This window comes from Salvelinus namaycush, chromosome 6 (assembly GCF_016432855.1).
Source record: "Salvelinus namaycush isolate Seneca chromosome 6, SaNama_1.0, whole genome shotgun sequence".
Classification (NCBI taxonomy): Eukaryota; Metazoa; Chordata; class Actinopteri; order Salmoniformes; family Salmonidae; genus Salvelinus; species Salvelinus namaycush.
The window spans coordinates 39,664,993-39,678,626 of NC_052312.1; the positions used below are offsets into that span (position 1 = coordinate 39,664,993).

Here is a 13,634-nt window from a genome sequence, read left to right on the forward strand (position 1 = left end):
TTTTGAAGCACTACTTAAGTAGTTTTTTGGGGTATCTGTACTTTACTATTTATACATTCCTAAAGAAAATTATGTACTTTTTACTCCATACATTTTCCCTGAAATCCAAAAGAACTCGTTACATTTTGAATGATTAGCAGGACAGAAAATGGTCCAATTCGCACACGTATCAAGAAAACATCCCTGGTCATCCCTACTGCCTCTGATCTGGCGGACTCTAGGCACAATTCCTTGTTCTTCCCTCATTTCAACAGCAGAGAGATGCAGCCAAGGTTATTTCACATTTTTATTGTTCATGTTACATGATATTGAAATAGCTTCACTGATACAAAAATCCCCTTTGTTCAGGCAAATATACAATTTGAATGTTAGTTGATCCACAGGAAGCAGACACTGAACGGCAGGACACTGGTGCTGACCCAGTGCTTCTTTCGGGCCAGGTTACAGATAAGGCAGATGCTTTTGGGGTAACACATTACTTAAACCCTCCGGCATGAAGCCCACTTTACGTTGTCAAACGCATGACATGTAGTTTGCATGCCAGAGTCTTTGATAATTTAACGTATATTAAAGTCAACTGTCGTGACTACAGCATGTCATGCTACGACAGTCTAAAGTTGTACCTGAGTGATATTGAGGGCATAGCGCTGAAAGAGCCCCGAACCGACCCCCTTCTTGAGTGTCTGAGACGCCAACATTTGTGCTCTCCGCTCTAGTCCTTCATTGGGGGGAAAAAACATGCCCCCTTTGAATGTTAAAAAACGAATGACAAAATCACTGTATGACCAAGGTCTTACATCTGGTGCCGTGCCTGACCCTAAGGTTTGCTCCCTAGATGAACTGAAGTTTGCAATTATTAAGGCAAAGGTTGGTTTCTGCATTCTCACACAATAGTAAGGTTTTTGTCAATATACTTCATGAAATATATCTTCACATACAGTAACTGAGGCTCAGGAGGAATTTCAGCAAAGACCCAGCAGCCCCTATCGATGCGGTCTGCATCTAAAATGTGACTGTTGGGTGGTTCTTACTAAAAGCATGTGATCTGAACGTCATTGATCTTTTGACAGCGCACCCACCCGCATGGCATGAATCAAATACTTCAGCTCAACATAGGCAATATCTACCTAAGTCTCGCAAGACATCAACACTGAGATTCTACTTGGACCCTGCAGCCACTGTAGGACTGAGGCATCAGACAACATTACCGACAAAGCATTCATTAATTCAAGGTCAGGTACTCCAGATATGTAACTATAAAGAAATGAAAGGGGATAGAGATTTTCTACAAATGTACAAGCTTCCATTAAAAAAAAGAAATATCATCATAGAGCAAAATCAAAAACATTGAATACTAAAATAACATTGTAAAAGACTTCTGGTAAAAATCCTTACAACCCCCCACTCACATAATTCAGTGAGTACCATATAATAAGATTATTTACAAAGCATATACAAGTTGTCAGAAAAGACTATGTTTGTAATCCAAAACATGCACATACTATACCATTTCATTTGAAATATCAATTTGTTTCATGCATATGTAGATCCACAAAGGATCTGTAAATGTTGTCCATTCTGTCTGGATCCATTCGGAACACGTATCTGCTTTAATACCTTACAAAACAGGTATTCTATGCTTTGAATGCAAACTGCTAATGTAGCCACCTACTGACAAATGTTTTTTCAGAACGGCACAATATTTTGAAATTAATTTATCGTGGTGTTAATTAATTAATTAGGGCATTTTAAGAAATTATGGTCCGTTGAAATTATGTAAATTACAGTAACAAGAGTCACAATTACAGTAATAAACACATACTGTGTATGTTAACTCTACTATCAGCAGAAATCTGCCATAAACAAATCGCTGGTAAAAACATCACCAAATGACAAGCCTGCTAAGTAACAGTGGATGAATTTCATTTCTCTAATCTTCTCCACATTTGACATTATGACCCATATTGAACTTAAAGGGGCAATCAGCAGTTGAAGCAATAACAAAGTGTAGTCCCCGTCTAATCTGGAAAAAACTGAAGGATGAGATATACGGATGCAAGGACTGACCATCCATGATATCAAAATGATGGTTTTACATTTATGTTGTTTACAAACATTGGAGTAAACCAATCATATATTTTGGGTTCTGATGGGGTACGACGGTTAAACTAAGCTCTTGAGGCATTCACAATTTATATTTTTCAAGAATCAATGGGTACAAATCATTCATTTATAAGTCCAAAAATGTAGCAACTGCAGATTTCCCCTTTAAGGTGTGAACTGCAAACACAGATAAAACAACTTATCTTGTGTCTCAGAAACAGCACAGTCTGGAGGTCCAATCCATTGCTTATTTTACCCAAAATATTTTTTTCCACAATTGAATTTTGTCACAAGATATCGTTTTACACACTGGGATAGAAGAAAAACATTCTCATGGGTTATAGGATCGCTGTGCCAAGTCAAATAGCTAAATAACCTGTATGGTATACTGCCAGTAGACTCTCTTTAACTCTCATAGAGTTCTGTTGTTGTTCCTCTTCACTGAAACTAGCGTTCACTAGTTGTATTTCATAGCACAGTTCACTTCACATGAAGTTGAGGAAGAGATGGAGTTACAAGTTGAAAATGATCTCAAGCCAACAACGTAAGCTCATCTCCTGGTAATGTTCGCTGCAATTGACCCAAGGGGTCTGTAGCGTGACATATTGGACAAGAGTGAACAAGAAGGCAAAGAAAGAAACACGTAAACTGTCATTCAGTAGATCAGTAGAACATTGGCCAAGTACCGGTACATTCGAAACTTGGCAACATTCAAATCTCTGCGACAATGACACAGAATGAATGTAGTCTCTTGTTTGAAGCTCAGTCTACTGGGCGGTTTCAAAATGGCTGACAGTGTGTGTTGATCATCACGTTAAGTGTTGATTGGGAGAATGGACATGGCTGAAAATGTTGACTTGGTGTATGTGTCTGTCAATGTGTATGATTGCTAACGTCTGATCTGATGATTGCTGTCAAGGGATGTTGAGAGCAACACACTGGCCACTGAGAAATATGTGTGCGCACAAACTTTGGTGATGTGATTGATTGTAAGAGTATAAAATAAAATAGAAACTACTTTAACAAACCTAGTTTACAAATATCACTCAGAACAACTTTTTCCAGGCTCTAGCTCGGAAAAAGATTCTACAGCGGTCATATGTACGGTTACATCGACTGTTCTTACTCCCCCTAGGTGTACAAAAATAGATTTTGACAGTAACCAAATAGCTCCAATTAGTGTAGATGGCGTGCTGTATGTGTGTGTGTTTCTTGTGTGTGTCTGGATGTGTTAAAAATACATTAAAACTTGAAACATATGCTAAAAGTGCTCTTTGTTTTTGAACCCTTGTCTCACCTCTCTCTCTCTCTCTCTCTCTCTCTCTCTAATCTTCAAGTGTGCAGAGCCCATGGCCCTGAAGCCACGCCTGCAGTCACAACCAGCTCCAATAGTGGCAGCTCTCAGATCAGTTCTCGTTCTCTTTGGGTTCTCTTGACCGTTTAATGGTTGAGGTCCCTGCTCATATTTTTTCCTCTGCTCAGGTAATATCACAGAGTAGGGTTGATGGGCTATCTAGACAACTACGGCAGGGCGCGCAGCAACAGCCGCAGCGTCTGACGTCTTTTCTCCCGTTTCTGACCGTCCTCCTTGATTACTTTGTGTCCTTTCGGCGAGTCCCTGTTGTCGAGGATTCTTTAGAACTAAACCATCCAACAACAACAAGAAAGAAAAAGAATAACGAACTTAAGAGTCTGTTTCAGTCGTAGAACGTAGTCCCCTCCAGTAATACTTTGTGGAAAGGGGTGGGGTTGAGAAAAGCGAACCGCCCCTTTACAGTACGCTGAAGTACTCAGTCTGTAGGTGATGTGTGGGGGCACCCCGTGGGCCCGGTGACCTTACCCCCAAGGCACAGTCAGGGGAGGGGGTTTGAGGTGAGAGGGGGTGGAGGTAAGGGGGGTCCTCTTAGTGACCACCGCCGGAGCCGGGAGGGTTGTGGATCCAGTCCATCACGATGAGCGACAGGCTGCTAAACATGAAGATGATGCCCACCACCAGGAAAATGGCCGCCTAAAAGACATCAGGAAAAAGAATAACGACACTGTGAGAGGAGGTTGTGTGAAGTGTTCATATCTGTACATTCTGTGCAATCATTTTTTGTCAAGCATCTCAGTGGGCCTCTGGGAAACCCTGTTTTGGGGGACTGCTGTAACTCTGTAAATCGGGGTTGTTGTCTAAGTGCTGTGGGGTGGGGTGTCTGTTCTAATAACAGCTATGGTGTGTCTGTATGGGCATGTTGATGGGTGCTAATTTCGTCAGGCTATGGCATGTGTGTGTCATATGTTGCGTGCGTCAGAGTGGCTGTTCTGTGTGTGAGTCACCGTATGTGATTTTGAGTTGAGTGTTTGTGTATGTGTTCGTGCACCATCGTTTCCTGCACACTTACCGAGATCTTCTGCACGGAGCGCATCGGCACGGACTTGACCAGGCGTAGATAGAAGGCAGCAGGGAGGATGAAGATGAGCATGGTGGCTGCAGAGGAGCCTGTCAGAGGGGAAACAGGAAGAAGACCACCATCAGTCATCTAGCTTTTTCTGTCTAAACAAATGTCCTCACTTAGACAGCACTAGCCTCAGGGTGTGCAGATGTTTGAGCAAGCCCAGCACTAACACACCTCACTCAATGAAATACCTCCACATCAAGACATCAATCAGTGTTAGTGCTTGGTGGGAACAAAAGCCTGCACACCCCGTATCTCTCCAGGAATGGGTTTGGGGACCACTGCTGTGGTTGAGGAGGACTCACCGATGAAGCCGAAAATGTCTCTGATGCTGGGGACGAAGATGACCAGCAGGTTGTTGAACAGGAGGATGAAGGCGGCGATGAGCATGTGACGCACCCAGCTGAACTCCCGTTGGCTGAACAGCATGGTATTGATGGAGGAACGGATCTGCAACACAAACCTATTTATAACGTCTGATCAACCGCTACATACTGACGATCAGTTGACACTTAGGATACCACTTGTAAAGTGTTTTTTTATGTATTGATTAATACAGCACTTTGTCTTTATTTCTCTTACACACACACACACACACACACACACACACACACACACACACACACACACACACACACACACACACACACACACACACACACACACAAGGGCGAGTAGGTAACTATATCATCAGTCATGTCGGCAAACTAGTCTAAGCCCACAGGCCAATTCCCACAGTTGGCTGCTGACTGAAGTGTGTCAACTGCAGCAGCTGAGAGTCTAAGTAGGCAGAGAGGCAGGGAAGGAGGCCACCAGCTAAAAGGCTGAGAGCTGCACAGCTCAAGGCATTGAGTTAAAGACTTCACTGGGTGAGAGGTCACGGGTATCAGGTGAAAAGCAACTGCTATGGGCCAGCCGGCCACAGAGCGAAAGGTTGAGGAGGCGGGGCTTAAAGCGCCATTCAAAAGGCAGAGAATTAACTCTGGGAGAACCTCCTGCAACGGCACCCTGGGATTGCATCAGCCGAGGGCCAGAGAAGGCGGGACTGAAGGCAGCAGGAAAGGCGTGTTCTGCCCCCAGGCAACGCTTGTCAATTAACAGTTTCCCTTTTTTCTCTTTTTTGAAATCCTCTCATTTGCTTTTTCACTAATGATACCTTTCCTACGTAGATATTTAGACAGCAGAAAGACGAGACACTTGGCTGGTTCATGTTTCAGTCTAAATACTTGTTTGGTGAGGGTTGATGGCTACTCTCTTGAGTTGTGGATCAAGAGCCAAAATGGCCAACACTGACACCTTGCTGAAAGAATGTATGAAGGAGTGGCAGAGATTTACACCAAAATTATTTTAAGGCGTGGCAGTAGCTCTGCAAGGCAAAATTACCTCCTCCCCCCCATTGATAATAAACAATCCCCTCTCCCAGCAGCCATTGCATAATTGGACCGGTGAAAACCTGGCGCCTGGGCGTGACATTTCTACCCACCTGGCTGCCAAGGCTCTGAACTATTCAGCGCCCAACAGAGATCCTGCGCAGGGCCTTTGGAGTGCACCATGCAATATTTGCCTGCATCTCCCTCCCTCCACCCGCTATGACAGCTCCCACTGGGGTGAGATATGTGGCAAAGCGCCACCGCTGCTAAGGTACCTGGGTCTACCAGGCCAGCCAAAAGCTAGCAACATGGCCCAAAACCAGGGAGCCAACTGGGCTCCAACCAAGTGAAAGATTCTGCAACCTTTTCAGATACAGCTAGATATATGGCATAGTATTACTACGCCTTGGTTTGCCAGTGCTTTTTTCATAGGGAGGAAGACATTAAAAAGGGAAGAACAAAAAGGTAAATCCAAGATTAAGAGGAACAAGCACACCATAAGGTCAGGAATAAGATAAAACAGGTTATAACTTGAGATTTTTTTAAATCCTCAATTGACTGACCATCAGAAATAAAACCCATTTTAAACCCTTTTCCACCACATTCAACAAGCCTATTCAACCACTGTCAAAGACAGGTGACAGGGTTCACTTTGTAAAGCCAGTCAAATTATCCTGAAAATAGTGTATCACAGCAATAACAAGGGCAGATATATAATGAACTTATTGACTATAAGCTTATTTTCCATGAAGTCACTGTGAAAAGACAGCATGCATGGCAGGCTACTTTTGGGTCACAGCCAACTGGGCATTGTGCTTGTGCACCACATGATTTGTCTTCTCTGACCTGCCCTCTAGTGGAAAACTCAGCAGCAACCTAACAACCCCATCACAAGAGTACCATCACTACTAGTCCAATGTAACCATCATAACTGACTGCAACACAAACAGAATCCCATCTTATTACAGAGCCATAAGCAGCAGAAAAGACCAAGGTTAATAGTTAGAAGGCTATTTCCTGCATTTATATTTCTCAGACAAGTGGCCCCACTGCTTTATTTAGAAAGAAAGAAAAGGTCAACTGCCTTGAGACGAGGCCATAGAATATCACAATATAACAGATCATCACACACCAACATTCACAAACAATGTTGTAGGTCAATTAAATGACTCATGAAAACAGGAATCATTACACTTAAGAACACTTTAAGTAACTTTTTAAACATCAAAATGAACAGTTGACTTGAGGTAATTTAAATATTTGTGTTCCTGTTATTGAGGAGCCATGAAACAAAGAGAGCATGGGAACTAGACAAGTCTGCCTACCACATCTAAACACTGTTTCATTAAAACCTGCTTGTTCGCGACCAAGTATCTTTACTGTTGCCTTTAGGTTCTTTACTGTTTGAGCCCACCCTTTCACCTCCACTCCCCACTCCCCTCCTACACAACCCCAGCCCTCCTGCCTATAATAAAGGACATAGTGCTTGAGAGACAAAGCAAACGTTAATCTGGGTGCTGAAGGCTTCTCTGCCAAATGAAGGGCAAAGGACTCTCGGGGAGATCTCACATGTCACGTCTCGTGATTCAGAGGGCTGGACACCTGGCAACGTGATGCCAGCATGACTGGTTACTTTCATCTCACCTCTCCTATGTCTCCACAACTATATCCTCAAGCTTGTGCGGTGAACTGAACTCACTGCGCTGTAAATGCTGAGGTGCACGTGATGCTTTGTTGAAGCCTGAGCAGCAGTCAAGGGGGGGAAAATCAATGGTTTGATGCTGGGTTATCTAGGCCATGACTAACGTGTTTGGAAAAGATGCCATGCATATGCTATGCCCCACAGTTTTTCAGGTGTAACAGACCAGTAGCCAATGGCTACAGAGCACACAGCAGCAGACACATCGACATGAGTGTGTCCAAACATGTATTCGACATGCTGTACTTGCTTTATGTTCACATCGCATCCCTTCATTTCTGTGCTTGACTACGGCCTGCTCAAGGAGCCTTTCGGCTATGGGAGAGGCTGCACAGACACGCCTGGTGCCCTCTGATTCAGAGGAGTTGGGTTAACTGCGTTAGACACATTTTAGTTGAATGCATACAGTTGTACAACTGACTAGGTATCCCCCTTTCCCTAATGGATGATGTACGCTACATGACCAAAAGTATGTGGACACCCCTTCAAATGAGTGGATTCAGCTAATTCAGCCACATCCGTTGCTGATAGGTGTATAAAATCGAGCACACTGCCATGCAATCTCCATAGACAAACATTGGCAGTAGAATGGCCCGTACTGAAGAGCTCAGTGACTTTCAACATGGCACCATCATAGGATGCCACCTTTCCAACAAGTCAGTTCATCAAATTTCTGCCCTGCTAGAGCTGCCCCAGTCAATTGTAAGTGCTGTTATTGTGAAATGGAAACATCTAAGAGCAACAACAGCTCAGCCGAGAAGTGGTAGGCCACACAAGCTCACAAAATGGGACCACAGAGTGCTGAAGCATGTAGCGCATAAAAAACGTCTGTCCTCGGTTGCAACACTTACTACCAAGTTCCAAACTGCCTCAGGAAGCAACTTCAGCACAATAACTGTTTGTCGGGAGCTTCATGAAATGGGTTTCCATGGCCGAGCAGCCGCACACAAGCCTAAGATCACCATGCGCAATGTCAAGCGTAGGCTGGAGTGGTGTAAAGCTCACTGCCATTGGACTTTGGAGCAGTGGAAATGCGTTCTCTAGAGTGATGAACCAGGCTTCACCATCTGGCAGTCCAACGGACGAATCTGGGAAATCTTAACGCTACAGCATACAATGACATTCTAGACGATTCTGTGCTTCCAACTTTGTGCTAACAGTTTGGGGAAGGCCCTTTCCTGTTTCAGCATGACAATACCCCCGTGCACAAAGCGAGGTTCATACAGAAATGGTTTGTTGAGATCGGTGTGGAAGAACTTGACTGGCCTGCACACAGCCCTGACCTCAACCCCATCAAACACCTTTGGGGTGAATTGGAACACCGACCGCGAGCCAGGCCTAATCGCCCAACATCACTAATGCTCTCGTGGCCGAATAGAAGCAAGTCCCCGCAGCAATGTTCCAACATCTAGTGGAAAGCCTTCCCAGAAGAGTGGAGGCTGTTAGAGCAGCAAAGGGGGGACCAACATATTATTAATGCCCATGATTTTGGAATGAGATGTTCGGCAACTTTTGGTCATGAAGTGTATGTGGCGCAGCTGAGAGTCATGTCGAGACGAAGGGGTTTGGTTCAGTCAGTCGTCTTGATAAGCCCCTCACAGATAGGTAATGCTGGCTACCTGGCAACAGCATTGCGCTAGTTAAAACCTGTTAAAGAACGTGATGATTATGTCGATGGGCAAGGGAGAAATAACTTGTCTTATTGGTCACCATCTCCAATTTGTTCCATCCAACTTGATTTTATTCCGAGTAGGATAGAAGCCTAGACAAGAAATAACTTGTAATGTTTGTAGTAACCATCTGGATACAATCTACTGCTCAATGGGGAGAGTTTGCGCTGCAAGCAGGCAACACAACAACACAGGGAACAGTGTCCTTCGCTCCCACTTGCCACAGTAAGGAAAGGGTAGCTAGATAGCGTAGCCAATAACAGACCATGGTGACAGCTGAAGCACATTTATTGTAGTTTTCACCAAAAATAGCATTAACGTCTAACGTTACATAAAAAAAAGATATATACTCAGATAAAAACAAAATGATTTCAACTTCGGCAGGCAAGTTTCAAAATCTTGCTTTAGTTTCTAGCCATAAGCATAAACTAGGTAGCTGGGAAGGGCTCATCGGGACTGACTGAACCCAATCCGTTCGTCTCTACTCGACTCTCAGTGCGCAATAAACTTAATTCATTTGGGCACTAGGCGTGTTCCTATAGCCTCCCTTCTGACACTGCATTTTGGTGTCAGCTGCAATAGTCAGTGAGTGCATTGTCTCTCTCTCTCTCCCTCCCTCCCTCCCTCCCTCTATCTTTCTCTCTCCCTCCCTCTAAGGTGGAGGTCACAGTGAGGGTTTTTCCACTGTCTGCTCAGGGCTTATCTCCTGTAAACTTCCACTGGGACTGTGAGATTCACTCGCACATTCCCATGACCAAAGAAGCGTTCACTCCCACAGTGAGAGAGCTGGTGAGTGTGTGTGTTTCTCTGTGTGTGTGTGTGTGTGTGTGTGTGTGTGTGTGTGTGTGTGTGTGTGTGTGTGTGTGTGTGTGTGTGTGTGTGTGTGTGTGTGTGTGTGTGTGTGTGTGTGTGTGTGTGTGTGTGTGTGAGAGAGAGAGAGATAGTGTTTCTGTGGGCGTGTAAGAGTGTGGGAGTATCAGTATAGCCCACAGTCAAAACGGATACTCCCCCCACCTCTCTTTCTAAGCAGGGCTGACTAGAGCCATGGGGCTGACAGTTCTCCCCTGCTCTCTGCTGGTGGCTCAGTGTAACACCACCATATAGTCCATTAACCATTCCAGCCTAAAACTGTCTCTCCCATCACAAGAACCCATCTCCTGCAAGCTACAGTGACTGTAGGTAAACAGTGGAATTGTGGTGCAGCTCCCCTGTATAGCACTTTGATCACTGGATAATTTTTTTTCTCCATAAATCTAATATTACCATCTTAATGTTCCTTGGGTCAACTAAGTCCTTTGAGAGGATCAATTCTAATGGGCACTGCTAAGTGCTAATGCATGGTTCATTGTAGGCTACAAAGGAGGTCCATGACACCTCTGAGACACTCAGCCCTTTATGGGCTCCTGTGCCAGGCTAGGGCCAAGACAAATATAGCCCACAGCCATATAGGGGGGTCAGGTACGCCATGCAAGGCCAACACTCTCATTCAGTGACTCACACACCAGACAGGCAGACAGGCAGACAGGCAGGCAGGCAGTCCGCATGGACAGGAGATTACATAATAACCAGTGGAACAGAAACACAGTATCAGACCTGAACTGATGCTAGAAGCCAAGGCTAAACTGTGCAAACCAAGGCTAAACTGTACAAACCAAGGCTAAACTGCAGCTTACACTTTAACAAAATAAGGACGGTAGCAAGTGACTTCACTGCATTTATTTGCTAGGACAGCATGTGGTGACAATGTGCTACTTAGAGCAGAGTGGGAAATGAGAGACAGGGGAGTTGTGAACATTACACTGTGTTCCTTGGCAGCCAGGCTAAAGAGCTTGTGATGAACAAGACGTCTATTGTACCACTGCTTTTTCACATTGACATTTAGTCATTTATCAGACGCTGTTATCCAGAGACTTACAGTAGTACATTTACAGTAATAAAGTACTGACAGTAATACATTTCCGTGCTTTCACATGCTGAGCCTATTGATGTGTGCCCCAGAAGGAAGGGACTGAATATGTCTGGCATCATGTGGGGAGCAGTGTAGGGGTGTAATTGTTCCAAAGCTGTGTATGTGTGTGCGTGTTAATTTGTGTTTATGCTTGTATTTGTGTGTCTAAAGTATGATTGAGAGTATGATTGGAGGAGGGACAGAGTGCTCTTGCAAGGAAGCTTACGACAGACAAACAGAGCTTTGAAAACCTGGGCTGGTTCTCATTTGGGACCTGGGGAAATGGATTGACGGGATTGCTGAAAGTCCAATAATGAGTCAGCTAACGTCACAGCAGAACAGTATGTGCTTTACCAAGTCCAGCAAGAAAACCAGCCGTGTCAACACACCCACTCACTCAGCCAATACAGAAAGAGACCCTGTTTTTGGTATTAAAAGAATTAATTAATTTTTATCTCATTTGGATAAAATGACCTAGGTGTTGAGCGGCGTGTGAATGTGTCTGCATAAATTGTATGCGTGAGAATGTGTGCATATGTTTTGTGTATGTGGGTGTCTGTGTGTCTGTGTGCATGCATGCGTGTGCGAGTCTCTGCTTGTGTGTGTGAGTGTGGATGTGCGTGTGTGTGTGTGTCTGCGTGCGTTTGAGCAGATGCCTCGTTGTACTTACAGGGAACAGGACAATGGGGACAGTCAGGGTGACAGCAGTCAGGACAGCCAGACGGACCAGCAGGAGCATGGTGTCAAACTTATACACCTTGGTGAAGGTGTGGAGCAACTCTGCCTCCACGTTTTCTGTGTTTGGGAGAAAGAAGGAATACAAGCTGTCAGAGACATATCAATACAAAAGCCTGAACTGGGTGTGAGAGAGAGATATGATAAACAAACACGCAATGGTTATGGTAGCTTACTAGTGTATTTTAATACATACTACTGGCTCTTTTTCAAACATTTCACTCATAAAATTAACATATAACGGCAATAAAAGCAGAAACAAAGTAATACAATTGCTGCAAATGTATCTTATTGTGCGTGTGTGTATATTTTACCATAGAAAGTGAGGTAGCCAAACAGCGCTGAGAGCATGTACATGACCAGCATGGCCAGGATGGACAGGTTGGACACGTTCTGCATCTTTCTACGGGAGCGACTGGGGAAAACGCAAGTTGAGATGTGAGTTATATGGAGAAAATGTACCGCAGCAATTTCTATGAGCGTCTATGCAAACGTGTCTTTTGTAATTCACTTGGATGCACTTACTCTTTGAGTTCACTGTAGATGGGTAGAATTTCAGGGTGGCACACAAAGGAGAAGGCCAGTATGGGAACAGTGTAAGCAGTCTGCAATGACAGGAGAAGAGATCGTGGAATGAAACACAAGCCCGGATACGTTAAGAATTGGGTTCTTCTAAACATTGATTAATCGCGTTTCAGGGACTGTTTATCAGAGGATATTGTTTCCAAAACACAGAATTATGACATGAAGCATTCCGACTCACCACATATACACACACACACGTACGCACTCACACCCCACCCACATACCTCCACCCCCCCACCCACATACAGTAGCTCCACACCTCACCTGAGAGTTGAACACAAAGTACTTGGGCGTGCACATCTCCTCCACGTCGTCGGGGTGTGGTTCGAAGTGGACCCCTGAGGTGTGGTGGCCGTCCAGGTAGGAGGCGGGGGACATGTCAGCTCTGGAGAAGTCCATGAGGACGGTGCCGTTGTGCAGGGCGTGGGGCCCCAGGGCTGTTCCATTCATACTGTGGTTGGTATGATGGTACATGAAGGGCATAGGGCAGGGGAGGTTGTACTTCTTATAGATCAGCTGAGAGGTAAAGAGGGGACAGAAGGGTGAGATGGGGACAGAGGAGTGAGATGGGGATGATTAGCAAACATAGAAATGCATTATATTACATAGGCAGCAATCCATTATATTGCAGAGCAATGAGTTCCTTCCATCCTGTAATCTTTCATTCTGTCTTCAAAGAAACAGACGCTGAACGCTAAACTATGTACTTTCAGGGTTACTAACTACATAGGATGTCTCTCTGATCGCTACTATGGTATAAACCCTGTGTAAAACGGAGTGTGGCCGCAAGCTCTATTTCATTAATGATGATACAGACTGTATCGGTGTTTAATATGATACACCACTAGAGAGCAAGTGGGCCAAAGTGGAGTTTAAGATATCAAAGAAGGCTATTGATAAACTCATCTCTAATCTCATGTACGGTAACTAACCAGCTGAACTCCACACCAGGCATATTCTAAATGTTACTAGGAACTACCATGGCATGCAAATCGCCCACATTGCCTGTGAGAGCAAAGCCAGCACTGGCATAATACCCTACAAAAGGTCAGGATGACATTTAAGGAGGAGAAAGTAGTCATGATC

At 44.5% G+C, this 13,634-nt stretch overlaps 1 protein-coding gene across 2 annotated transcripts in view; it reads right to left on the bottom strand.

Annotated features, from left to right (window-relative positions):
- Nucleotides 1–268: 268 nt before the first annotated feature.
- Nucleotides 269–13,634, bottom strand: part of LOC120049990 (sodium-coupled neutral amino acid transporter 4-like) — a 31,562-nt gene continuing 18,196 nt past the window's right edge. For both annotated transcript variants that reach the window (XM_038996554.1, XM_038996553.1), the window contains exons 10-16: nucleotides 12,813–13,064; nucleotides 12,489–12,568; nucleotides 12,278–12,378; nucleotides 11,899–12,023; nucleotides 4,847–4,991; nucleotides 4,488–4,585; nucleotides 269–4,111 (exon numbers count right to left, since the gene is read on the bottom strand). In XM_038996554.1, coding sequence (XP_038852482.1) covers nucleotides 4,007–4,111; nucleotides 4,488–4,585; nucleotides 4,847–4,991; nucleotides 11,899–12,023; nucleotides 12,278–12,378; nucleotides 12,489–12,568; nucleotides 12,813–13,064 — 906 coding nt within the window. In that variant the 3' untranslated portion in view covers nucleotides 269–4,006. The remainder of the gene's footprint in view (nucleotides 4,112–4,487; nucleotides 4,586–4,846; nucleotides 4,992–11,898; nucleotides 12,024–12,277; nucleotides 12,379–12,488; nucleotides 12,569–12,812; nucleotides 13,065–13,634) is intronic.